The sequence below is a fragment of the Podarcis gaigeae genome, assembly GCF_964106915.1.
Source record: "Podarcis gaigeae genome assembly, chromosome: 1".
Classification (NCBI taxonomy): domain Eukaryota; kingdom Metazoa; phylum Chordata; class Lepidosauria; order Squamata; family Lacertidae; genus Podarcis; species Podarcis gaigeae.
Window position 1 is genome coordinate 83,747,355 of NC_139678.1, and position 27,941 is coordinate 83,775,295.

The 27,941-nt window shown below is 44.8% G+C and overlaps 3 protein-coding genes across 4 annotated transcripts; all 3 read left to right on the plus strand.

Moving 5' to 3' along the window:
* Positions 1 to 1,228: 1,228 nt before the first annotated feature.
* LOC310852316 (uncharacterized protein) lies at positions 1,229 to 26,943 on the plus strand. Its single transcript, XM_083755677.1, has 13 exons — positions 1,229 to 1,518; positions 2,113 to 2,220; positions 2,784 to 2,910; positions 3,517 to 3,637; positions 4,027 to 4,428; positions 6,373 to 6,433; positions 8,362 to 8,463; positions 8,588 to 8,695; positions 8,901 to 9,027; positions 9,574 to 9,780; positions 9,826 to 9,853; positions 10,429 to 11,172; positions 26,871 to 26,943. The coding sequence occupies exons 1-12, from the start codon at positions 1,441 to 1,443 to the stop codon at positions 10,925 to 10,927; spliced, it is 1,968 nt and encodes a 655-aa protein (XP_083611803.1). The 5' UTR covers positions 1,229 to 1,440; the 3' UTR covers positions 10,928 to 11,172; positions 26,871 to 26,943.
* Positions 14,905 to 22,325, plus strand: LOC310826801 (glycine N-acyltransferase-like protein 3). Of its 2 annotated transcripts, XM_083702145.1 has the most exons (6): positions 14,905 to 15,030; positions 15,322 to 15,459; positions 16,054 to 16,161; positions 18,731 to 18,857; positions 20,867 to 20,987; positions 21,377 to 22,325. In XM_083702145.1, exons 2-6 carry the CDS (start codon positions 15,382 to 15,384, stop codon positions 21,777 to 21,779), a joined length of 837 nt encoding a protein of 278 aa, XP_083558271.1. In that variant the 5' UTR covers positions 14,905 to 15,030; positions 15,322 to 15,381; the 3' UTR covers positions 21,780 to 22,325. The 2 variants fall into 2 exon arrangements, with proteins under 2 accessions (XP_083558271.1, XP_083558270.1); XM_083702144.1 differs by having other exon boundaries at positions 14,905 to 15,459.
* Positions 25,086 to 26,937, plus strand: LOC310852344 (glycine N-acyltransferase-like protein 3; the record flags this gene model as incomplete). The annotated part of the gene is made up of 3 exons (XM_083755761.1): positions 25,086 to 25,089; positions 25,404 to 25,524; positions 26,203 to 26,937. 3 exons carry the CDS (start codon positions 25,086 to 25,088, stop codon positions 26,621 to 26,623), a joined length of 546 nt encoding a protein of 181 aa, XP_083611887.1. The 3' UTR covers positions 26,624 to 26,937.
* Positions 26,944 to 27,941: the final 998 nt, after the last annotated feature.

Consider the following 27,941-nt stretch of genomic DNA (forward strand, 5'->3'; position numbering starts at 1 on the left):
ATTATTTCTCCAAGACAAAAAGGCAGCACAACAATATTCAAACAATCTTCAAACCTGGTACAAGTACAGTTTTTCCCCCTGGCTAGCCCGAAGTGGATTTATTTAAAATTTGACATATGCTTAGAGTGTCAGTATCAGATTTGCTTTCCAACACGTTATGGAAACAATTCTAGCTGCCAATTCTAGCTGGTGGAAGAGAAATGTATCTTTATCAGAGATGCAAGTTGCTGGAAGTTTTGCAGCCATGGAGGGAAAACCAGCTTACTTCAATCCCAAGCCCTACCAATACCCTCCCCAATGGTTCACTAATTGTAATTGACAACAGAACTATTTAAATAAGCCCTGTAGGTCTGTTAGACTTGTTACAGAATGATTAAGCCAATGACTGAACCCTCTTCTGAGTCCAACCTTCATACCCACGCATAAGCACGTTAATACTCAAGATCAGTTTTACGGATCATTTGAACAGCATGACAGGGACTGTCAGTAAATCATATATTGCTCAGGTGATCATTAACTGTTTACAGTGGACCCTCTGGTTATGAATTTAATTTGTTTCGGGGGTCCGTGTAGACCCCAAAAATTCCGCAACCAGAAGCACCGCTTCTGTGCACGCATATGGCACGATAGAGCGTTTCTGCGTACGCACCCGGCGTGCAGAGCGCTTCTGCGCATGCGCAGGCGGCAAAATCCGGAAGAATACACTTCCGGGTTTGCCGCTTTCGCAACCCGAAGATTACATATTCAGAGCGGTATGTAACTGAAGCGTCTACTGTAGTTTAAGTTGCCATTCTTCTTTAGCTGGGACTTTGCTTGCTTTTCAAATCCTCCATTATTTCCTTCAACTCATCCTGGTGAAAGAAGCTGCAGCAAACCCACCTCATTCTTATCCAGGAACACAGCCAATTCTTCTGCATCCGTGGGATCCAATTCCACAAGGCCTGCGGCTACAATCGCAAGGAACGATTATGTTAATGGTTCACTCACTCTAGTATAAATCCCCCCTCCTAATCATAGCAGTCCCTAAAGTTACCAAGCTGGAGAGAGGACTCCAATTGAAAAGGTCCGTGTTACTGTTTTGGACAGCAGGTGAGCAGTGTAAGAGAGCTTCTTGCCTGTAGTTCACAAGAGAAGGTTTTTGTTCATCAGAATTGAGCTAGAAGGAAGGCGAGGGCTTTCGTGTTACAGTTAGAAGCCCAGGGGGAGCTGTGCCATCTGACAATGGGGTGTAGACATAGGGGTTAGATAAGCAATAATAAAAATAATTTTATTATTTGTACTCTGCCCATTTGACTGGGTTGCCCCAGCCACTTCAATTACATAGAAGACTTCTCAGTTTGGGGATTCTGGTGAGCAACAAAGAACTGATCTCTCTCCCAGGTGCTCATCACAGGCATTGTTTCTGCTGGTACCAGCCCATCCGCTTTCACCTCCCAAGCTATGTTGATCCTATCCTGTGCGTCCAAGTTGCAATTGCTGGAGACGCTGCTGAAGAGAAACCTCCCTCAGACAGTTGCGGTAATCTTGAGCTTTGTAATCTGGTTTAAGAGCTAGGAATGGGGGCAGGTTCCTGGCAACATCTCTTGATCTTTCCAAAACTCCACATTTTGAAGCTGAGAACATTGTTACATGTTACATTTTTAGGTGCATGCCTTAAGTTTTTATGTTCAACAAGCAGGTGCTTGAAAATGTGTGTATCATGTTGATATGCTCAGCAGAGAGCTAGGATTCATGAGAAATACGTGTAATATGAGACACGGCCTTGTGGGCTCCTAGATTTTGTTAATCAGCTGATAAACAGGAAGTCCTCAGTCAAGGTAATACCATTCAAGGGCTAGTCGCTAACAGTGGGGATCCATGCAGCAGATCAAAATCTGAATTAGGGGCCACACCACCGATTCTCTCCTCAAAAGTTTTTCTTAGGCTGCTTCTTTCAGCTGCAACACCAAGGGAAATCGACAGATTCTCCTGTCCCTTGTGCTCACTCGGATCAGGACACCCCACTCAAGGCATGCAGCAGACACAAGCCTGACACACCAGACCGCACACATTTCTCCCAGGCTGTCTCCTTCAACTGCAGCACCAACTCTGACACCCTATGACTTTTGACAGGTCTATGGTGCAGTCGTGAATATAAACCGTGGGAACCCAGTGGGCCATGAGGTGATTGTGGATTCTTGGCCGGATTGCAAAGCGGTCCTGACTCGTCCACGGACAGAGGTAGTAGCCTTTGGGGATTTTGTGGGAGGTGCTTTGTGGGATGTCAGCAGGAAATGCTGCGTGTTCTGTTTAGGAGGCAGACCAGGGCGCCGGCCTCTAAGGGCCGCCCCAGCAAGTGGGGGAGCTGCGTGGTTTTGCTGGCGGCCTCCCCTTTCCCTGCATGCCTGCCAGCTGTGCCCGCAGAGGCTTGGGATGGAAGCTGTGCCCCGCCAACTATATGGCTGGCGGGTGCGCAGCCTCTGTGGGGATTGCTCTCCTGCTGCAGCTTGTGGGAGAGTTAGCCCCCCCCCCACTATCCGTGGTAATTTGGGGGCACGGGGAGGATATTTGAACCCTGGCACTGCATCTGCTAAAGACGACCCTGTTAGGACGGCACCTTTGGCATTAGAGCAGGTCAAACTTCACCCGTCACTTCATCTCAACATCAGGAAAAACTTTACCTGTTAAAGTGTCAGGAAGCATAGGAATTTTACCAGAATAAAGTTGGCAGCCTGAGAAGAACTGGTTAGAGATGGGCATGGCAGGGAGGCTATCCTAATGAGTTCCATTTCTCTCTCTTTTAGGCCGATACAGACAATACAGATTTGTATAAAAACATATATGCAGCCTTTTACTGGGATCTTGATGTGTACCGGAGACTGTTGCTGGACACAGATGCTGTCAACTGGAAGCAAACCTTTCGTCTCTTTGGTAGAAGGCAGTTCTTTCGAAGGGAAAAGTTATGATATGAGAGAGTCCCCCCCCCCCTTTTTTAAATGACATTACTGTAATTAATGTAAACTGTGGTGGCTGGTTCTCATTGGAACTGGTAGCACAGAAGGCAGGGAGACCAACATAGGTGGATCCAGAACCCATAATAGGCAGCATTTGCTTTCTACGAGAGGCAAAACTGAGACTGAGGAGGAGGAAGCTGATAGAAGTGCCCCCCCCCACACACAGATTGGATAAAAATAAAAAGCAGGTGGTAGGAGCTAGCTGTGGGCAGATAGCGATTGAAGAAGCAGGCCCCATTCACCCTGAAAGACCAGCCTCCACTGAATATAAAGTGCCGGACCAGCACAGCCATCAGGCGGAGTGAGGCAGTGGATGCCCGAAGGTGGTACCCTCGCTTGCCCCAATAATAATAGTAATAATAATTATATGAATGCTTTTAAAATGTCAATATAGATGGGTAGGGGGCTTTAACAATTTGCCCCCTACTGTGGTCCTGATGCACTGAACAACTTCTTGCCCTGTCCTCAAAACACGCACACAAATATCCTTCTCTTCATTGTTGAATATTTTACTATTCTACAGGGAACCAGAATGGGATCTATGACGTCTCTAAAGATGCTGCTGCCACCAAGAAAATTCATCTGACTGCAACTCCCCACTTCACCTACCTGAACCCTAACCCAGATAAAATGCCTCAGCGCCAGTAAGTGTCCACCTTGCTCCCCCCTTTCTTCCTTTCTGCTTGAGGCACTGGTTAACCTGTGGTGCTTCCAGTTGGAGAATCTCCATAGCCAAAATACTATGGTCAAACCTTGCATTCACTCTTTCCAAGTCTGCCTTCTCCTGGTTGGCACAGCAAAGCACCAAAGGTGGCACTACAAGTTTCCTAAAGATGTTTTGTCTATTAATGGCTATGTTGACACCATAAAGCAGCCCATATGTGCAAAAGCAAACTGGTTTCCTGCTTGCGACTTATTCAGGTTGCTGGCCAGTGTTAACATGTGTTGGACTAGATGATCTGAGCCAAAAAGGTGGTTCCTGGGTTCTTCCAACATCTCTGTCTATATTGTTCTTGTCTGTCTTTTCTTCTAGACTAGATCCTGCCTTCACAATTTCCACCTTGAAAAGCTCCCATGTTGACATCCTAAATGAAACATGGCACCATGGGGGCAATGAACAAAGCCGACAGTACCTGGACAACATAGTGAAATGCTTCCCCAATATCTGCATCCTGGACAGCAATGGTCATCCTATCAGCTGGGGCATGACAGATCCTCTTGGTGCACAAATACATGGCTACACCCTTCCATCCCACCGCCGAAGGGGCTACTTAGCTATAGTGTTGAGGGCACTGTCCATGAAAAGCCATGTGGCAGGGTGCCCTGTATATGGCCATGCTGCCTTGAATAATGTCCAAATGCAGAGGTTGCTGGAATATATGGGCTTCCAGAGATTATCTGAATTGTGTCATCTCTGCATACATTCTTCAGTTTAGTAAAGGGAGGAGGAGAGAGTCCCAAAGTATCTCCTCTCTTTGACTTCAGTAGCTCTCTGAATGAAAGAGAATCAAACCCATCACTACACCAATCCCAGAGTTTGCTGTCCCTCTCTTATACATATTGGTTTTAAAAAATATTTCACATAAGGTACCTTAAGCCATATATCAATAATGGTCAACCAGCCAAGCAATGGTCTAATGATGTAATAGTGAAATATTGGTATTTCCAATACATTTGGGGGGGGGGTGTTGGTTGGTTTGTGTGTGTTTTATTTGTTCTTGCTTTTATTATGTATTTTGTGTTTTTATGTTGTATTTTTATGTTGTGAGCCACCATGAGATCTATGGATGAAGGGTGGGGTATACAAATTTAAGAAATAATACATAAATAAATACCATTAGGCCAGCAGTGTCCAAAATTTTCAAAGAGGGCCAGATTTGATTAAGTCAAGAGGCAGAAGGGCCAACCAAAGTTGTTGATGGTGGGGATGCAAGGTGGGGATGCCTGGGCCCATAACCTCTTGAAAGATTTATTGCTTTATTACTTGGCGCCCAGCCACGCTTCTCCTGCGGGCCTCTGCCGCTTCTGTTTACGCAGTTTAGCTTTGGAGCATCGTAAAGCGATTAGCAGAATTGCACAGCGTCTTTGTGTAGAAAGGGCAGTAAATCAGTCCAGACGTTACTTCTATCCTAGTATCTCTTAATTGGAAACAAATAGCGTATTTACAATCCATAACAGCCATCAGACTCCAGCTGCATCGTCTCTGCGTCCTTTCTCTCTCAGTGCAGCGACTGATCAGAGTGGAAATCGAAAGCACTCTGCTCACAGCATAACAAGCTGTTTGCGTCATGTCCTGGCTTACTTCCCTTGTAAGCCCGTCCCCTCAAGCACGAGGCATAGAAGGTTAACCCTTCACTACACCCAACAGGTGGTAAGACAATTTTGGAATGAGATAAATGAGGAGATTCTCAGGAGCTCTATTTCGAAAAAAGCAGTCATACTTATTGAGTCTATTAACAAACAACATCCCCAAGGACAAAAGGAACATATTTTTGTATATAACTGCAGATGCAAGAATACTTACGGCAAAATATAGGAAAACAGAAAAAGTACCACAACTGACAGAATGGCAAATTAAGATTTGTGAGTTTGACGAGATGGCAAAAATGACTGCATCACTCAGGGACTGCTCCAAACAAAAACGTTATACAGAATGGGAATGCATAGGGAAATACATGAAGAAATATGGTGTTAAAGCAGAACTTTTAATAGGCAATTGTTAAGCGTGTAAGGACAAAAGAAGTAATTATAATTTTACAGTTTTCATGTTATTCTATCTTATTTAAGCAACTGAGGGGGGGAGGAAATCTTATGACGGGAAGAAGAGGGGGGGAGGGGAGGGTTAGATTGAATTCAGGAAGCAAAATAATATACGGGACAGCAAAGGATATAATAGATTCTTATAGAATAGTAATATATGGTAACCAGAATAGAAATTTAAAAGCGGAAGTAAATGAATTTTTAGTATTTTTATTATTGTAATAGTTATTATTATTTCTTATTGGTAGGAGGCAATGTTAATTTAGGCTTCTTTGTTTTGCTGTCTGTATAATTTTCTTAAGACAATAAAAAAAAGATATGCAAAGTTGTTGACCTTTTTTTTAGGATTGAAGCTGCTGAGCTTTTTTGAGGATTTTACCCCAGGAAATAAACTGCCATAGGGGCAGGATTAAACCGACCGGTAGGCCGGATTAGACCCCGAAGCAGACTTTGGATATGCCTGCATTAGGCCAACCAAAATATCACAATATATTGCGCATGTTTTTGAGTTCTCCCAAAAGTCACAGGTTGGCAATGGTGGCCACTCTTTTTTGGGACCATGGGCATATTTGCAAACCTGATAAAATGTCATTGACAACTGCTCACATTTGCCCTGCAGCCACACACTCATCCTAAACCCTACCCACCCGCAGTCCCACCAGCAATTAAACTTGAAAAAGGCATTTTCTGTTTTTAAAAATGTAACACCAGGGGTGATCTTTTTGGAGAGCGCACCAGCGGAAGAGTTAACCTTTCATCTTCCTGCAATTTCCAGGAAGATCATCCCACAACAATTACATTGGAGCCAGTAGCAGTGGCGTAGCGTGGGTTGTCAGCACCCGGGGCAAGGCAAGTAATTTGCGCCCCCTCTGCCCTAGGGTCTGAGAGCTGCGAGTGAGAGCGCGCCCCCCCCAGATGTTGCGGCCGGTGCAGCCGCCCCCCCCTGCACCCCCCACACTACGCCACTGGCCAGTAGTATGCTTTGTTTCCAAATCTATTTGGAACAGAAGAGGGGCAATTTTGGAAATCGCATCTGGAGAGGGAAGAGTTAACCCTTTCTTCCTCAGCTATGCCCCCCATCACCTTTTCCCATACCAGGTCAGCTTAATCACCTTCTACTATGGAAGGCTTTCTCATCTCTAAAAGGAAAGGACTGGTTGTTACTCAGGTCTGCTTCCATCCTAAGGTGAACATTAAATCATAGTTGAGTTTTAACTGTGGTTTAAAGTTACCGGTATGTATGAACCAGCTCACTGTGTACTCTGGATCGACTTATCAAAATTTGGCACCAAGACAGAAGATATATACAGTGGTACCTCTGGTTACATACGCTTCAGGTTACATACCCTTCAGGTTACACACTCCGCTAAACCAGAAATAGTGCTTCAGGTTAAGAGAAACAGAAATCGGGCTCCAGCAGCACAGCGGCAGCAGGAGGCCCCATTAGCTAAAGTGGTGCTTCAGGTTAAGAAATTTCAGGTTAAGAACGGACCTCCATAACAAATTGAGAACTTAACCTGAGGTACCACTGTATATATACCCCTGGTGTATAACTTGGAGTGCATTTTCTTGGATTCTTACTGAAACAGATTGAAAGGGAGCTTTTACCTCACTGGGGATGTTGGGCATCCTGACTTTTGCATGTTGTCAGAGCTCATCCCATTACCACATTGCAGTGAAATGAGAAAGGGACCCTGGTCAATGAATACCTAGCTGTCCTGCTCTGAACTTGAAACAAAGGAGATCTGTGCAGGGTTGAGAAGACTTGGCCAAGTGTAAGCAGGGGCGTACCTAGGGATTGGTTAGGTTGGCCCCGCTCCTAGAGGGGCATCACACCCCTTGACTCTGGCTTGGAGGGGTGGAGCGCCCAGCAGGGCGGCTTCAGAGTTGATGATACAGCTCCTTGCCAAGGGCGCATGGAAGCCTGGACATAAGTCATAGTATATGCCAAATCTCTCATGTTCTCTGGACTTGTGACCATCTGAGTCAAGCAAAAGCATTTTGCAGCCAAACTTCCTTCTCTGTTGAGACACTGGGAAAAAGGCCAAGGCACCAGCCTGTTAATGGCTTATTGCTTCAGGAATTTAAAAAAATATATGCTTAAGTGGATTAATTGTCTCAGCAAGGATGGCATTCCATATCATGCCAGCAGCCCAGCAATAGGCTGCTACCTTCTTCTCAAAGGCAGACGTGTCCCTTCAGGTAAGCACTGCAGCTGTCATTGTGGACCTCTGAAGGGGACAACCTAATCCCCCTAAATAAGTGGGACTCAAATCTTCTTGCCCACCAATTCAGCTCTGCCTCAGTGCTAGAAAAATGAGGATGTGGTTTGACTAGCTGCAAAGGGGAGTTGGGACTGTCTGAATGAGGGGCAGCCAGTGTCGATCTCCTCAGCCGGAATAGGAATCAACTCCATATATCCCTGATCTACAGACATAATTAGTGAAGTAATTTGAGTACTAGAGATTTCATGAGAAATGGCAAGTCATTCTGGTTGTGGATTGTCCGGTAGCACTGAGTGTAAGGGTCCGATACATTTCTTTCTGTGTTTCTTCCCCTTCAAGTGCTTCCTTCCCCCCCACGTTATCTTTCCTGGAACCTGACGTAGCCCCCAGCCCTTCTTTGGCCAGCCATGCAGATCCTGACCTGCCCCTCCAAGTTGAAGCTGCTTGAGACTGTGCTGCAACGGCACCTGCCCCAGGCTCTTCCGGTAATTCTCGCTCCTCTACTGCCGCCCCCTTTCCCCATCAATTTAACAAATGGCAATTCCTACCATTTTCTCATGCAGCAACATGGATTTTTGCTCTAGCTAACTCCCCTCCTTTCCTTGGCAGGCCAACGGAGCTGTGATGCACATCAACCGTAGAAATCCAGCTCAGCACGAAGTGGTGGTGGACTCTTGGCCGGAGTTTAAAGTTGTCCTTACCCGCCCACGTAAGGAGGTGAGAATTCTCCCATAAAAAAAGCCCAAGAGACGGTAGCTTCTGAGGCTGGAAAGCCATTGGAGATGCACTCCGTGGTGGTGCTGGGCCTGTTCCTGCCTCCTTTGCCTTTCTTTTGCTCCTGCTCTCCGTCCTTCATAAGACCCAACCAACCCCTGCTTCCTGCGTCCTGTCAATAGCCAAATGACTGTGCCACGTTCTGCAGGTGGTGAAAGACAAGCAGGATTGCTACTCCAACTTTCATACTGCTTTCTACTGGGATGTAGACGCCTGGCGAACACTGTTGGAAAATGCAGAAGCCATTGACTGGGGAAAGGCCTTTCAGCTTCAAGGTAATGATCCTCATGCTCTACCTATTTCTGGAATAGCAAAGCTAGTATCCTGGTAAGGTGATGAGACATTGAGAGGTACCAAGGAAGTGGCTCTGTGTGAGATGGGAAATGCGTGGGTAGTTAGAAAATGGGTGGGCAAAGGCTGAGTTGAGAGCAGATAGTTGGAGTGATGTGAGCACATTAGCAAGCTGGAGAGAGAGAGAGAGAGAGAGAGAGAGAGAGAGTGCAATGTTTGATTTCTGTTTGAATAGAAGGCTGTGACCATGGGGGAAGCAAGTCCCTTTTAGGGTGTTAATACTGCTCAGGTTGTGTATATGTGTAAATAAACCACATGCCACAGAGGCACCACAGTCTCTGCTGTACCTCATTTCAAAGGAAACATCAACCCTGGCTAAGTGCCTGGAATCCCTGGAATCTCGCACAGCTCAAATACTGGGCTGGCACACAACACTATAATCATACAATACCAAGAGAGGTGCAGACACAGAGCATTAGAAAATATAATTCCTCACCCCCAGGTTGACATCTCATTTTCATTGTGTGTAGGGCTCCAAGATGGCTTATATGAAACTGCCAGAGAGATTGCAGAGTCCAGACGTGTCAATCTTAAGCCATACTTCTACCGGGCATTCCTGCATCCTGACCCATCTGCCTACTGTCAGAGCCGGTTAGTGAGTGCATATTATTTGTGGACTGAAAATAACAACAGCAAATATTCAGTATTCATTGGACTGTTTTCTGTTCTGGAAAAGGGCTGACTAGGTGAACACCAGCAATTTCTGCTTCTATTTTCATCAGAATTCTCAAACATTCCTCCTCATAATCAGTAAGCAGTGAATTGTAACCCAACACAAAGTTCCACATCTGATTGCTATGTCCTGGCTTAGTTCTGTCCACAAAACAGGAGGAGAAAGTCACAGAGTCACTTCCTAAGCTTTCTCTTGCAACTTCCTGATCCTTTGTTCCAGTTGATGGTGATGAAATACTTTTTAAGCCTACGGGATGCTTTCAGTCTGCTCAACCGCCATCACTGCCGCGCAGCAGTAAATTAATCATAGCAAAGTCTTCTTTATAAACAGAATAAAACTTTACTGAAGAAAAAAAACTTATTCAGAAACCGCATAGTTAAAGAGCATACACAGAGTACTCATAGCAGCTATCTGACTCTTCACAGAGGTCCTGGAGCCACTCTGTCTGCCTTAGCTTTACATGGCAACAACAACAGCACTGTTCCACAGACTACTCCATACAAAATCCATACAGCTCTCTGAGTGAGGCCCATAGAGAGGCTGGCTACTTTTACAGAGAGAATGAGTTTTCACCCAAGATGAGTCACGAGTCACAGTGACTTAGCAGTTTGCTGTTAACAGTTAGCAGCCTTAGGCTTGAATGATTGTGTAGGCCTTGTAGGCCTTACTGCTTCTTCTGCTCTCAAGAACCTTTCTCTCATGACAATCACTGCCTCTCTTTGTATTTCAGGTACAGAAGTGGCCTCTTCCATTTCGGCAGCCTAAACTCCTCCCATTCAGCTCTGCTCAATGAAAACTGGAGTGTTGGGCGCAATGATTGGAGCCTGCGCTATCTGGACAGCCTGATCCACAACTTCCCTAGTGCTTGCCTCCTGGACAAAGAAGACCAGCTGGTTTCCTGGTGCCTTAGTGATCCAATGGGAAGTTTGGCGCATGGCTACACCCTCCCTCAGTACCGAGGTCAAGGCTGTGTGGCAGCTGTGACAAGGGCAACAGCTGTGAAGTTGCACGCATGTGGGTTCCCCCTGTTTGGTGGGGTTTTGGCAGACAACCAGCCTAGCAGACAGACGTTGAAGCGGCAAGGATTCCACATCTTGCCCTTGGCGAAGTATGCGCTTTTCTTTACACCAAGCCTCCAGCCCACAAGATAGCACACTGCAACCTTTCACTCCCAGAACTGTGCACTTCAGGGTTAGTTAACATCATGGCCAGATTTAATAGCCTGCTCTGGAAATATTAAAAAATTAAATTGAAATATATAGCAAAGCAGCTATTGCGGCTACTTTTCATATCCAATAAGAATTAAGGTTAAAGTTAGTCCTGATGGATATTCAGTTAGTCTAAAACACATTTTCCCTTCTGTCTCTTTTAAGTCAATCATAAGACTCTTTTTTCAGTCTCTTTGAGACAACACTTTGGACACAAATATATCTTGTTTGGATGCCATCACGATCTAAGCATACCTACAGAGGCACCTGTAGGCAGGGCTCGTCATATTTATCTCTCCCACACGGTGCCCAGTTTCATCAAACACATACAATGCATTTGAGACAGACATATATCAGTGACGCAAATGCTGGTTGAGTTGCCTGTCGCCCCCTGCCCAATACTGCAGATATTATTATTTACTAAAGCATCACATCCATTTAATCATTCATTCACTTGCCTCACGTAAAGAGGGTAAATACCTTGTAAAGCATTGTAACATTACTAGGGATCTTTCATTCGGAGAATCAGCCGATTATTCTGTATCATCTGAATTACATCCCACTGGGCCTGCGGCTGCAACCCAAGAAATAATTCTGTGGAGTGAATGAACCATTTAGTATAACATATACATAACACTACCATCACTCGTGCCCCAAAGCAAAGCCCCCCTTAGACAGACCAAGCTGGAGAAGAGACACACAGTAGCTGGGTGTTCAGCTTTGGTTTCTCATTCCTAATCTGCTTTTACCAACAGGAAGACCACAACAGAGTAGCTGAAAGCATGGTGGAGCATCAGTAGCTCTTATAAGACCATGTTTTTGGTCTATCATGAGCACTGAGCACTCCTATAAGCTCAGGAGCTGTGCCTTCTTGCACCTGTGTTGAAAATAAATCCCTAATTTCAGGCTGTGTACACACACCAACATTTAAAGCCTATTCACACATACCAATAATCCTGGGAACTTTAGTTTACCCATTGCAAATTTTGCTCAATATATTGTTGTGCATGGCATACAACTTTTGAGCAGAATAATAAAATACAAAGTTGATTGGAAAACAGAAGAATGCATAGCTTTGCAAACTGCTGTGCCTAAACAACAGTTTAAATTGCCAAATATGTTTTGTCCGGTTCTTCATCAGTGGCAAATACTGATAAATTAATGCAGAATACACAGTGAACTGGTTCACACATAACTTTAAACCATAGTTATGGTTCCTAAGACTGGAAGCAGACCTGAGTAACAGCTTTCAGAGATAAGGAAGCTTCTCTTGGCTTCTTTCAAAATCAACTGCATTAAGAGAAGGATGAGTTCAGGAGTCACAACTGGGAAGCGTTAACCCCCCCCCCCCCCACACACACACATGTTAGCTGCAACCTACTGAAAATTTCCTCCAGGCTGCTAGGCTTCAAAAAAGTGTCTATTGGTTGCAGTAGAAGGTGTGAGGATTTTACAATCCTGTGCCAGGGTTTGGAATTTGTGTTTCAAACCTGAGTGCAGGTTGTGGGTCAAATTTGTTAGTCACTTTATCTTACATAGGGCAACCCAAAGCAACTTACAAAGAAAAGAACAAGAGTGAGAACTGGTGCTTTAATGAAAAATTATACTGCATATTTTTTCCATTCTCCATTAGTGATAAAACAAATTGCAGAGAAATCCTCATGGCTTGGATGCATTGTTTTTCTCTCTAATTGTTTTTCCCATTTAGTTTACTCTCTGTAGACCTTTCCTAATAAATATAAGAATTCTCTCATTATTCACCTTTACCACATTTTACAATTTATCCTTCAGAAATTGGAAGGTCAATAAAGATATCTAGTTTAATTATGCTTCACATAGAAACTAGAACATAAGAGCCTGCTGGATTGGGTCAATCAAGTCCAGCATCCTGTTCTCATCATGGCCAATCAGATTATTTATATACATTTACCAAACAAAATATCTAAGATAATTCATTCTATGTCAATATGTAAGTTCAAGTCCATTCAATTTATCCAAATATATTTCCTCACAAAATATCTGAGATACATCCTACAGACATAAGAATGAATTATTTCTCCAAGACAAAAAGGCAGCCCAAGATTGCAATTTGCTGGTCATTTCGCAATTGTTGGGTGTAGCACCAATATTCTTCAAACCTGGTACAAGTACAGTTTTTCCCCCCTGGCTAGCCCAAAGTTGATTTGCGTGGACAGGTGGAGTCCCCAGATCCCGTGCGGTCCCCCCGTCATGTGGAATAACGACTCAAGACAACGTTCTATGGGATTAAATTGGCCACAACTTTATAAATTTCAAATGTGGGTAGACCTTGGCTCAGGCATTGGGCGTTCTCCCTCCCCAGTCCCCAGCCGGGGACCTAGGGAGCATCAGGGTTATCCAGTGTGGGGGGGGGATGGGCTGGCTCTGGAGAACATATGTTCAAGCAGAGATAGCCGCCCCCGTAACACCGTCGCCACAGGGGAGAGCAATGACAACCTTTCGGCGTACGGTCAAAGCCTCCCTTCAGAAAACCCCTTTAATGGGGAACCCTGGTATCGCCGCCGCAAAGAGGAAGATGGACAAAAGGATTCCGCCCAAGGCCTGATACCGCCAAAGTTGTGACGTTTTGCTACGGGAAAGGCGAAACCTGCCAATGCAGGGAAATTGCTTTCCGGCCCTTTAACAGCGACCTTAACGTAGCAGCGCCCGCATACCTGTGAAGAAAAGTTAACCTGCAAAACCTGTGAGGAAAAATTAACCTGCAAAATAAGACATTAACTGAGGGTGGGTAGGGTGGGAGAAGCTCTGGAGCCAAGTGAGAATTCCCAGGTAAGATCCTCCCTCTATTGTGTGGGCAAGTAATCCCTCCCCTACCTGGCCTGGTCTCCTTGGCAACGCTTCCCCCAGGTGGGATTGGACAACTGACTGAGGTAGGCGGAGACCTCCAGGTATCCCACCTGAGGGAAGGCAAAGCCAAGCCTATGCTGTTGGAGCCGCTCCAGATCTAGGGGCTGCACGCGTCCACGCAAAGGGCGCCCCCTGTTTTAAGCGGGGAGCGGTCATTATTTAAAATTTGACATATTCTTAGAGTGTCAGTATCAGATTTGCTTTCCAATATGTTATGGAAACAATTCTAGCTGCCAATTCTAGCTGATGGAAGAGAAATGTATCTTTATCAGAGAAGCAGGTTGTTGGAGGTTTTGCAGCCATGGAGGGAAAACCAGCTTACTTCAATCCCAAGCCCTACCAATACCCTCCCCAGTGGTTCACTAATTGTAATTGACAACAGACCTATTTAAATAATCTCTGTAGTTCTGTTAGACTTGTTACAGAATGATTAAACCAATGACTGAACTCTCTTCGGAGTGCAACCTTCATGCCAACGCACAAGCATGCTAATACTCAAGATCAGTTTTACGGATCATTTGAACAGCATGACAGGGACTGTCAGTAAATCATATATTGCTCAGGTGATCATTAACTGTTTACAGTGGACCCTCTGGTTATGAATTTAATTTGTTTCGGTGGTCCGTGTAGACCCCAAAGAATCCGTAACCAGAGGCGCTGCTTCTGCGGACGCAGAAAGCATGATAGAGCATATACACCCAGCGTGCAGAGTGCTTCTGTGCATGCGGCAAAAACTGGAAGAATACACTTCCGAGTTGGCCGCTTTCGCAACCCGAAGATTACATATTCAGAGCGGTATGTAACTGAAGCGTCTACTGTAGTTTAAGTTGCCATTCTTCTTTAGCTAGGACTTTGCTTGCTTTCCAAATCCTCCATTATTTCCTTCAATTCATCCTGGTGGAAGAAGCTGCAGCTAGCGCTTCTCTCCCAATCTTTTGAAGCAAACCCACCTCGTTCTTATTCAGGAACACAGCCAATTCTTCTGCATCCGTGGGATCCAATTCCACAAGGCCTGTGGCTACAATCGCAAGGAACGATTATGTTAATGGTTCACTCACTCTAGTATAAATCCCCCCTCCTAATCATAGCAGTCCCTAAAGTTACCAAGCTGGAGAGAGGACTCCAATTGAAAAGGTCCGTGTTACTGTTTTGGACAGCAGGTGAGCAGTATAAGAGAGCTTCTTGCCTGTAGTTCACAAGAGAAAGTTTTTGTTCATCAGAATTGAGCTAGAAGGAAGGCGAGGGCTTTCGTGTTACAGTTAGAAGCCCAGGGGGAGCTGTGCCATCTGACACTGGGGTGTAGACATAGGGGTTAGATAAGCAATAATAAAAATAATTTTATTATTTGTACTCTGCCCATTTGACTGGGTTGCCCCAGCCACTTCAATTGCATAGAAGACTTCTCAGTTTGGGGATTCTGGTGAGCAACAAAGAACTGATCTCTCTCCCAGGTGCTCATCACAGGCATTGTTTCTGCTGGTACCAGCCCATCCGCTTTCACCTCCCAAGCTATGTTGATCCTATCCTGTGCGTCCAAGTTGCAATTGCTGGAGACACTGCTGAAGAGAAACCTCCCTCAGACAGTTGCGGTAATCTTGAGCTTTGTAATCTGGTTTAAGAGCTAGGAATGGGGGCAGGTTCCTGGCAACATCTCTTGATCTTTCCAAAACTCCACATTTTGAAGCTGAGAACATCGTTACATGTTACATTTTTAGGTGCATGCCTTAAGTTTTTATGTTCAACAAGCAGGTGCTTGAAAATGTGTGTATCATGTTGATATGCTCAGCAGAGAGCTAGGATTCGTGAGAAATATGTGTAATATGAGACACGGCCTTGTGGGCTCCTAGATTTTGTTAAACAGCTGATAAACAGGAAGTCCTCAGTCAAGGTAATACCATTCAAGGGCTAGTCACTAACAGTGGGGATTCATGCAGCAGATCAAAATCTGAATTAGGGGCCACACCACCGATTCTCTCCTCAAAAGTTTTTCTTAGGCTGCTTCTTTCAGCTGCAACACCAAGGGAAATCGACAGATTCTCCTGTCCCTTGTGCTCACTCGGATCAGGACACCCCACTCAAGGCATGCAGCAGACACAAGCCTGACACACCAGACCCCACACATTTCTCCCAGGCTGCCTCCTTCAACTGCAGCACCAACTCTGACATCCTATGACTTTTGACAGGTCTATGGTGCAGTCGTGAATATAAACCGTGGGAACCCAGTGGGCCATGAGGTGATTGTGGATTCTTGGCCGGATTGCAAAGCGGTCCTGACTCGTCCACGGACAGAGGTAGTAGCCTTTGGGGATTTTGTGGGAGGTGCTTTGTGGGATGTCAGCAGGAAATGCTGCGTGTTGTGTGCTGGGACTTCCTCTAAGCCAGGCTCAAACCGAAGGGGATGTTGGCTTTTGTTTAGGAGGGCACCTTTGGCAGGGGTCATTCCACATCAAATCCACTCAAAAAACAAGGGTTTCATCACCCACTGTCTTGGATTTTGATGAAACTTGGTGTACACCCTTCCTTTATGGTTGAAAGAAACCCCCTTAAATTTTCCCCCTCTATCTCAAATGGTTTTAATTTTATAGCACTTCAAAGTTTTGTGAAATCTGCGCTGTCTGTCCCTCTTGAGACCCTCGGCACATGTACATTTCATTTTTTTCTCCATAAACAATGATCAGATCAGTTTTTCTAGTGTTGAAGTGGTTTTGATCAATTGTGTTTGATCTGTGCACATCCATTGTGAAAATTCAATTGGATTACTTCCTGATAGCCAATTTTCACAACTTCATATTCAAATATCCCCAAATTAAAACAAGTATGCACTTTACTTTTGGGGGGAAACTTATAATAACCAATATAATGTTAATTTTAATGATGAACACCTTTCTTTCATTATTTTTTTCTATTACAGCTATAGATTGTAGGAAAGTTGTACCCAGTAGCCATTTCCACCTCCCACGATGTTCAAAAAACGTAAAATTTTCATTACAAGGAATAAAAAACCCATTAATTTCATTCTTGGTTGAGAAAGAGCATGTCTTTGCAATACTTTTCAACATCACAAACTTTGAGTTCCATCATGGCCACACGCTGAAAATTGAGGTTTTCTAAACCTGGTTTTCCAGCAAAAAACAAACATATATATATATATATATATATATATATATTTGCTTTCGTAGATTTTCACGGGTACAGGAATGCAGGTTTTGGTGTCCTCGGGTGTCTTCCCGTGTAAAAGTTGGGGTGTCTAGGCGACGTTTCGACGAGGTCTCACTCGTCATCTTCAGGCTGGTGCTTTCGGCTTCTTGTTACTGGAACAGAGCGGGATCTCAATGTTTGAGTTCCTATAAATACTGTAGAGGGGGTGTGGTGTCTAGCCTCCAATGTTCTGGGCAGAGAGGAAGTTCCCAGGCTAGTGTGCCTTTTCTTCTTTTGTTCCTTAATTACTTGAGAGATACCTTGAGTGATTTCTTGAGTGATATCCTGAGTACCACTTAGGTGGGTCATTAGGTGTGGATTAGTTGCTAAAGTCTTTGTGTCTTGACCTCTTGAACTTTGTGAAGAGTTTTCCTGAGAAGATGGCTGTATTGCACTTAGTTGTGCTTTGGCTTGGCTTCGTGTATAGGGGCGAGCTGTGGTTTTGTGGCTTGTGTCAGCCAGATCTGTGTAGGGATTGCAGGGGGGTGCAGCATCCGGAGGTGCCACCATGGATTGGCTACTGGATGGTGTCAGTAATTCATCTGTGGAGAGGGTCTGGGTTTGGGTCTGGTGTGGTTGATGAATTACTGACACCATCCAGTAGCCAATCCATGGTGGCACCTCCGGATGCTGCACCCCCCTGCAATCCCTACACAGATCTGGCTGACACAAGCCACAAAACCACAGCTCGCCCCTATACACGAAGCCAAGCCAAAGCACAACTAAGTGCAATACAGCCATCTTCTCAGGAAAACTCTTCACAAAGTTCAAGAGGTCAAGACACAAAGACTTTAGCAACTAATCCACACCTAATGACCCACCTAAGTGGTACTCAGGATATCACTCAAGAAATCACTCAAGGTATCTCTCAAGTAATTAAGGAACAAAAGAAGAAAAGGCACACTAGCCTGGGAACTTCCTCTCTGCCCAGAACATTGGAGGCTAGACACCACACCCCCTCTACAGTATTTATAGGAACTCAAACATTGAGATCCCGCTCTGTTCCAGTAACAAGAAGCCGAAAGCACCAGCCTGAAGATGACGAGTGAGACCTCGTCGAAACGTCGCCTAGACACCCCAACTTTTACACGGGAAGACACCCGAGGACACCAAAACCTGCATATATATATATATATATATATATATATATATATAGGCATCTATAAAATATTTTGAGTGCTGGTGTGTTTTTTCCTGAATCATCATCCTCTTATTGAGCTCTGTGTAGGATTTCATAGAGATCTGATCATTGCTTATGGGAAAAAAAACCCTAAGTGTATATGTCCCGGTGTCTCAAGAGGGACAGACAATGCAGATTTCATGAAACTTTGAAGTGCTATAAAATCAAAACCGTTTGAGATAGAGGGGAAATTTTTTAGGGGGTTTCTTTCAACCATAAGGAAAGGGTGTACACCAAATTTATTCAAAGTCCAAGACAGTGGGTGACATGACTGCATTGACATGACGTGGAATGACCCACAGGTGAAAGTTCACTCATCATTTCATCTCAACATCAGGAAAAGCTTTATCTGATAAAGTGTCAGGAGGCAGTTAAAAGCACAGGAATTTTACCAGAATAAAGTTGTCAACCTGAGAAGAACTGGTTAGAGAAGAGCATGGCAGGGAGGCTATCCTAATGAGTTCCATTTCTCTCTCTTTTAGGCCGATACAGACAATACAGATTTGTATAAAAACATATATGCAGCCTTTTACTGGGATCTTGATGTGTACCGGAGACTGTTGCTGGACACAGATGCTGTCAACTGGAAGCAAAACTTTCGTCTCTATGGTAAAAGGCAGTTCTTACTAAGGGAAAAGTTATGAGATGAGTCCCCCCCCCCTCTTTAAAATGACATTACTGTAATGAATGTAAACTGTTGTGGCTGGTTCTCATTGGAACTGGTAGGGCAGAAGGCAGGGAGACCAACATAGGTGGATCCAGAACCCATAATAGGCAGCATTTGCCTTCTACAAGAGGCAAAACTGAGACTGGGGAGGAGGAAGCTGATAGAAGTGCCCCCCCCACACACACACAGATTGGATGAAAATAAAAAGCAGGTGGGAGGAGCTGGCTGTGGGCAGATAGCGCTTGATGAAACAGGCCCCATTCACCCTGAAATACCAGCCTCCACTGAATATAAAGTGCCGGACCAGCACAGCCATCAGGCAGAGTGAGGCAGTGGATGCCCGAAGGTGGTACCCTTGCTTGCCCGTGCTGATTTCCAGTGAGATGTTGTCAAAACTGCACAAAATCTTGTGGAGTGAGATCTCACCCCCACCAGCATGCTTTCACCCAAATTCAGTACCAATACCTGTGCCTCTTCTCTGTCAGTGGATGGTGGTGGCAGTGGCAAAGTGACACTTCCAGTTTCACCTCAGATGGCAAAACGAGATGTGATGCCCCTGATAAAGTGTCTCACACACTTAAGTGCTGTTGAGAAATGAAGTCAAAAAGCGGAAGCCCATTGAGAAGGAGGGAGGGACTCAAAAGGAACGTGAAGAGGATAGAGAAAGTAGTGGTTAAAGATTTGGGAAGAGGGAGGCATTTTCACCTGCTACTTCAACATTTGCAAGGAAAGAGCAATGTGAATATTGGGAGGCCATGATGGTTTCCGGAGGAAATGTGAAGCAAGAGAGAGAAAAGCTGGAACTGTGAAATCAAGGAGTACGTGGAGTTTTAGCCAGGAGGTGAAGAATATCAGTGAGTGGAAATGAGAGGAAGACAAAGGAAGAAAGGAGAAAGAGCTAAAGAGTGAAAATACTGTATGTGATCACTTCATAGAGATCATTTAACAAAAAGGAAATGTAGGTAAACCAAAACATGGGAGGAACCACACAGGCAGCTGAATTAAGAATAGAAGTCTGGGTGAACAGGACACCGAGAAAATAGAAAGAAGAGAACTGCAATAGTCAAGCATAGAAAAAATAAGATAATAAACTTGGGATAGCTCAGTCGGTAGAGCATGAAACTCTTAATCTCAGGGTCACGAGTTCAAAGCTCCATGTTGGGCAAAAGACCCCTGTGTTGCAGGCAGTTGGACTAGATTACCTATGTGGTCCCTTCTAACTTTCTTTTCGCACCTTGGCTGTGAATTTTTAAATGGCAAATAAAAGGTAGCTAAGCAGTGTGATAACATTTGAATGTATTTTTATTTGATTTCTAGGGCTATACCCTGGATTAGACTGAAGCCAACCCAATCCACAATTATCATGTGCTCATTATGGCTATTCCAATCCCTTTTCACATCATATCTATCCCACATACAGACTGCGGGATGGGGAAATGGTCAGTATTCCTTGCACCTTGTTGTTCAGGACTGCAGAGGCAGAGAGGGTGTAACTACACCTTAGGCCCAAACTAGGCATGAGTGACATTCACACAAATCAGCAATGGCATCACATGGCAACATGAGAACGGGCCTTCTTTGTAGTGGCTCCTTGTCTATGGAATTCTCTCCCCAGGGAAGTTCGCCTGGCACCATCATTATACACCTTTAGGCACAAGGCAAAAACGTTCCTTTTTAACCAGGGCTTTAGTTGATCTTATTGACACCCAACACGCTTTTAGAATGCGTCTTTATGCACTGTAAATAGTTTGCACCAATAAAACCTGAAAAAGAAAGGTCAGAGTCTTCCCTGGTTACTCACGAGCATCCACCTGCACATCTGACAGGTAGGGGGCTTTAACATTTTGCCCCCTACTGTGGTCCTGATGCACTGAACAACTTCTTGCCCTATCCTCAACAAACAAACACATATATCCTTCTCTTCATTGTTGAATATTTTACTATTCTACAGGGAATCAGAATGGGATCTATAACGTCTCTAAAGATGCTGCTGCCACCAAGAAAATATATCTGACTGCAACTCCCCACTTCACCTACCTGAACCCTAACCCAGATAAAATGCCTCAGCGCCAGTAAGTGTCCACCTTGCTCCCCCCTTTCTTCCTTTCTGCTTGAGGCACTGGTTAACCTGTGGTGCTTCCAGTTGGAGAATCTCCATAGCCAAAATACTATGGTCAAACCTTGCATTCACTCTTTCCAAGTCTGCCTTCTCCTGGTTGGCACAGCAAAGCACCAAAGGTAGCACTACAAGTTTCCTAAAGATGTTTTGTCTATTAATGGCTATGTTGACACCATAAAGCAGCCCAGGTGTGCGAAAGCAAAATGGTTTCCTGCTTGCGACTTACTCAGGTTGCTGGCCAGTGTTAACATGTGTTGGACTAGATGATCTGAGCCAAAAAGGTGGTTCCTGGGTTCTTCCAACATCTCTGTCTATATTGTTCTTGCCTGTCATTTCTTCCAGGCTAGATCCCAGCTTCACAATTTCCACCTTGAAAAGCTCCCATGTTGACATCCTAAATGAAACATGGCCCCATGGAGGCAATGAACAAAGCCGACGGTACCTGGACAACATGGTGAAGTGCTTCCCCAATATCTGCATCCTGGACAGCAATGGTCATCCTATCAGCTGGGGCATGACAGATCCTCTTGGTGCACAAATACATGGCTACACCCTTCCATCCTATCGCCGAAGGGGCTACACAGCTATAGTGTTGAGGGCACTGTCCATGCAAATCTATGCGGCAGGGTGCCCTGTATATGGCCATACTGCCTTGAATAATGTCCAAACGCAGAATTTGCTGGACTATATGGGCTCCCAGAGATTATCTGAATTGTGTCATATCTGCATCCATTCTTCAACTTAGTAAAGGGAGGAGGAGAGAGTCCCAAAGTATCTCCTCTCTTTGACTTCAGTAGCTCTCTGAATGAAAGAGAAACAAACCCATCACTATCCCAATCCTGGAGTTTCCTGTTCCTCTCTTATACATATAGGTTTTTAAAAAATATCACTTAAGGTACCTTAAGCCATGTAACAAGAATGGTCAACCAGCCAAGCAATGGTCTAATGATATAATAGTAAAATACTAGCATTTCGAATACTTGGGGGGGGGGGGTTATTGGTTTGTGTGTTTGTGTTTTGTTTGTTTGTTCTTGATTTTATTATGTATTTTGTGTTTTTATATTGTATTTTTATGTTGTGAGCCGCCCTGAGATCTATGGATGAAGGCCAGGGTATACAAATGTAATAAAAAATACATAAATAAATACCATTAGGCCAACCAAAATATCACAATATACTGCACATGTTTTTGAGTTCTCCCAAAAGTCATGGGTTGGCAATGGTGACCGATCTTTTTTGGGACCATGTGCATATTTGCAAACCTGATAAACTGTCATTGACAAGCGCTCACATTTGCACTGCAGCCACACACTCACTCTATACCCACCCACAGTCCCACCAGCAATTACACTTGAAAAAGGCATTTTCCATTTTTTAAAACGTCATACCATCTCTTTGTGGAGAGCACACCAGCGGAAGAGTTAACCTTTCATCTTCCTGCAATTTCCAGGAAGATCATCCCACAACAATTACATTGGAGCCAGTAGTATGCTTTGTTTCCAAACCTAGGTGTAACAGAAGAGGGGCAATTTTGGAAATCGCATCTGGAGAGGGAAGAGTTAAACTTTTCTTCCTCAGCTATGCCCCCCATCACCTCTTCCCATACCAGGTCAGCTTAATCACCTTCTACTATGGAAGGCTTTCTCATCTCTAAAAAGGAAGAACTAGTTGTTATTCCGGTCTGCTTCAATCCTTAAAAAGTAAAGGTAAAGGGACCCCTGACCATTAGGTCCAGTCATGACTGGCGTTGCGGTGCTCATCTCGCTTTATTGGCCGAGGGAGCTGGCATACAGCTTCTGGGTCATGTGGCCAGCATGACTAAGCCACTTCTGGTGAACCAGAGCAGCACACGGAAACGCTGTTTACCTTCCTGCTGGAGCAGTACCTATTTATCTACTTGCACTTTGACATGCTTTCAAGCTGCTAGGTTGGCAGGAGCAGGGACTAAGCAACGGGAGCTCACCCCATCGTGGGAATTCGAACCACCAACCTTCTGATCAGCAAGTCCTAGGCTCTGTGGTTTAATCCACAGTGCCACCCGCGTCCCTTGCTTCCATCCTTAGGTGAACATTAAATCATAGTTGAATTTTAACTGTAGTTTAAAGTTATGTATGAACCAGCTCACTGTGTACTCTGGATCGACTTATCAAAATTTGGCACCAAGACAGAAGATATATATATATATATATATATGCAGGACACCAAAACCTGCATTCCTGTACCCGTGAAAATCTACGAAAGCATATATATATATATATATATATATATATATATATATATACACCCCTGGTGTATAACTTGAAGTGCATTTTCTTGGATTCTTACTGAAACAGATTGAAAGGGAGCTTTTACCTCACTGGGGATGTTGGGCATCCTGACTTTTGCATGTTGTCAGAGCTCATCCCATTACCACATTGCAGTGAAATGAGAAAGGGACCCTGGTGAATGAATACCTAGCTGTCCTGCTCTGAACCTGAAACAAAGGAGATCTGTGCAGGGTTGAGAAGACTTGGCCAAGTGTAAGCAGGGGCGTACCTAGGGATTGGTTAGGTTGGCCCCTGCTCCCAGGGGGGCGTCAATATCACGCCCCTTGACTACTCTGGCTTGGAGGGGTGGAGCGCCCAGCAAGGCGGCTTCAGAGTTGATGATACAGCTCCTTGCCAAGGGGGCATGGAAGCCTGGACATAAGTCATAGTGTATGCCAAATCTCTCATGTTTTCTGGACTTGTGACCATCTGAGTCAAGCAAAAGCATTTTGCAGCCAAACTTCCTTCTCTGTTGAGACACTGGGAAAAAGGCCAAGGCACCAGCCTGTTAATGGCTTATTGCTTCAGGATTTTTTTAAAAAAATATGCTTAAGTGGATTAATTGTCTCAGCAAGGATGGCATTCCATATCATGCCAGTGGCCCAGCAATAGGATGCTACCTTCTTCTCAAAGGCAGACGTGTCCCTTCAGGTAAGCACTGCAGCTGTCATTGTGGACCTCTGAAGGGGACAACCTAATCCCCCTAAATAAGTGGGACTCAAATCTTCTTGCCTACCAATTCAGCTCTGCCTCAGCGCTAGAAAAATGAGGAAATGGTTTGACTAGCTGCAAAGGGGAGTTGGGGACTGTCTGAATGAGGGGCAGCCAGTGTCGATCTCCTCAGCCAGAATAGGAATCAACTCCATATATCCCTGATCTACAGACATAATTAGTGAAGTACCGTATTTTTTGCCCTATAGGAAGCACTTTTTCCCCTCCAAAAATGAAATGGAAATGTGTGTGCGTCCTATGGGGCGAATGCAGGCTTTTGCTGAAGCCTGGAGAGCGAGAGGGGTCGGGTCCAGGCTTCAGGAGAGCCCCAGTGCCAGCCCCACAAGGAACACCGCCATCCCGCTGTCTCCCGATGTGGTTTGGAGGCTGACGGCAGAGAGACGCGTGCTTCTCCCCGCCGCCAGCCCCGCAAGCTCCGGGGACAGCTGGGAGGCGCAGCGCATCTTCCTGCTGTGCCCGGACCTGGTCTGCAGGCGGGCGGCGCGGATAAAGAGCGCTTCTCCCCACAAGCGCCTGGGCGGGGATAAATCTCTCGCTCCCACGTAAGGAGGTGAGAATTCTCCCATAAAAAAAGCCCAAGAGACGGTAGCTTCTGAGGCTGGAAAGCCATTGGAGACGCACTCCATGGTGGTGCTGGGCCTGTTCCTGCCTCCTTTGCCTTTCTCTTTCTCCTGCTCTCCGTCCTTCATAAGACCCAACCAACCCCTGCTACCTGCGTCCTGTCAATAGCCAAATGACTGTGCCACATTCTGCAGGTGGTGAAAGACAAGCAGGATTGCTACTCCAACTTTCATACTGCTTTCTACTGGGATGTAGATGCCTGGTGAAGACTGTTGGAAAATGCAGAAGCCATTGACTGGGGAAAGGCCTTTCAGCTTCAAGGTAAGGATCCTCATGCTCTACTTATTCCATTCCTGGAATAGAAAGCTAGGTTCCTGGTAAGGTGATGAGACATTGAGAGGTACCACGGAAGTGGCTCTGTGTGAGATGGGAAATAGGTAGGTAGTTAGAAAATGGGTGGGCAAAGGCTGAGTTGAGAGCTATGACCATGGGGGAAGCAAGTCCCTCTTGGGGTGTTAACACTGCTCAGGTTGTGTATATGTGTAAATAAACCACATGCCACAGAGGCACCACAGTCTCTGCTGTACCTCATTCCAAAGGAAACACCAACCCTGGGTAAGCGCCTGGAACCCCTGGAATCTCGCACAGCTCAAAGATTGGGCTGGCACACAACACTATAATCATACAATACCAAGAGAGGTGCAGACACAGAGCATTAGAAAATATAATTCCTCACCCCCAGTTTTACATCTCATTTTCATTGTGTGTAGGGCTCCAATATTGTTTATATGAAGCTGTCAGAGATATTGCAGAATCCAGATGTGTCTATCTAAAGCCATACGTCTACCAGACAATCCTGCATCCTGACCCATCTGCCTACTGTCAGAGCTGGTTAATGAGTGCACTCTCACCCTGGGGTATCTAACTGATGGGGGTCTGTTGACTGGAGAGGGGGAGAAATTAAATTTAAAGGCAAACTTATTTAACTTGCACTTTCCTTAAATACAACCATCCTTTGAAATTTAGTTGAGAGAGGGGGGCCCTACCCATTTACCATCTCACACCAAGCCTCTTAATCCTTTGTTCTCTTAATGGCCAGGTGATCATGTCAGCACAGGAAGCTAGCCTGACTTATATTTTAACACTTCCGGGGTCCAGGGGAAAGGAGGGCCTCAGCTCTCCTCTGCAACTCTTAACAATATCATTACATATTACTTGTGGACTGAAAATAACATCAGCAAATATCCAGTATTCATTGGGCTGTATTCTGTTCTGGAAAAGGGCTGCCTAGGTGAACAGCAGCAATTTCTGCTTCTATTTTCATCAGAATTCTCAAACATTCCTCCTCATAATCAGTAAGCAGTGATTGTAACCCAACACAAAGTTCCACATCTGATTGCTATGTCCTGGCTTAGTTCTGTCCACAAAACAGGAGGAGAAAGTCACAGAGTCACTTCCTAAGCTTTCTCTTGCAACTTCCTGATCCTTTGTTCTGGTTGATAGTGACAAAATACTAAGGGATGCTTTCAGTCTGCTCAACCGCCATCACTGCCTCTCTTTGTATTTCAGGTACAGAAATGGCCACTTCCACTTCGGCAGCCTAAACTCCTCCCATTCAGCTCTGCTCAATGAAAACTGGAGTGTTGGGCGCAATGATTGGAGCCTGCGCTATCTGGACAGCCTGATCCACAACTTCCCTAGTGCTTGCCTCCTGGACAAAGAAGACCAGCTGGTTTCCTGGTGCCTTAGTGATCAAATGGGTTGTTTGACGCATGGCTACACCCTCCCTCAGTACCGAGGTCAAGGCTGTGTGGCAGCTGTAACAAGGGCAACAGCTGTGAAGTTGCACGCATGTGGGTTCCCCCTGTATACTACGGTTTTGGCAGACAACCAGCCTAGCAAACAGACATTGAAGCGGCAAGGATTCCACATCTTGCCCTTGACGAATTATGCACTTTTCTTTACACCAAGCCTCGAGCCCACAAGATAATACACTGCAACCTTTCGCTCCCAGAACTGCACATCACTTCAGGGTTAGTTAGCATCATGGCCAGATTTAGTGGCCTGCTCTCGACATATTTAAAATTAAATTGAAATACATAGCAAAGCAGCTATTGCGGCTACTTTTCATACCCAATAAGAATTAAGGTTAAAGTTAGTCCCAAAGGATATTCAGTTAGTCTAAAACACATTTTCCCTTCTGTCTCTTTTAAGTCAATCTTAAGTGTTTTTTAAAGTTTCTTTGAGACAATCCAGCTCATATTCTGTACAACAGAACGTCAGGCAGAGCCCAACACTTTGGACACAAATGCCATCGCCATTTAAGCATACCTATAGAGGCACCTGTAGGCAGGGTTTGTCATAGTTATCTCTCCCACACGGTGCCCAATTTCAACAAACACATACAATGCGTTTGAGACAGACATATATCAGTGACGCAAATGCTGGTTAAGTTGCCTGTCGCCCCCTGCCCAATACTGCAGATATTATTATTTACTAAAGCACCACATCCATTTAATCATTCATTCACTTGCCTCGCGTAAAGAGGGTAAATACCTTGTTAAGCATTGTAACATTACTAGGGGTGTGTGATGGAGGTCTCCTTCTGACACAATAGGCAACAGTTTGTTTCTAGAGTCAGAATATTAAAATTGTATCTGGGAACGGACCCTGGGGGTCATCAAGTGCAACCCCCTGCATTACAGGGATCTCAACTAGATCATACATGAGAGACTGCCATCCAACCTCTGCATAAAAGCCTCCAAGGAAGAAAATCAAGATCAATGCTCAGTACATAGGTCATCAGGGGGATCCCTAAATATATATACAGCCAATATGTCACCATTTAATTAAAGGACCAAATCATTACAAAGACAAACAAAACCAAAAAAAGATGAAACCACAACAATCTGTGTAGCGCTACTAGATGTAAGACTTCTCACATTGTTCCCTTTTACCACTTTTTCAATTTACTTCTCCATAAACTGTTGATCAAGGTTTCTAGCCTTATACTTCTTTACACAGGAACTCTATCTATCTATATATATGCCTGCCTACTATGGGGCTTGTATCCAATGTTATTCAAAGACCAATTGAAGTAGTTTTGGAGTAGACCAATTGAAATGAGTGGATCTGACTAGCTTAGGTCCATTCATTTCTACTGGTCTACTCTGAGTAGAAATAACTTGTCTACAACACAAAATATCTAAGGTAATTCTTTCTGGGCCTATATTGGTTTTGTTTTACAAGACTATCTGATTTATTTTACAGCATTTCTTTTATGAAAAAAGAGATTTCCAAGCACTTCA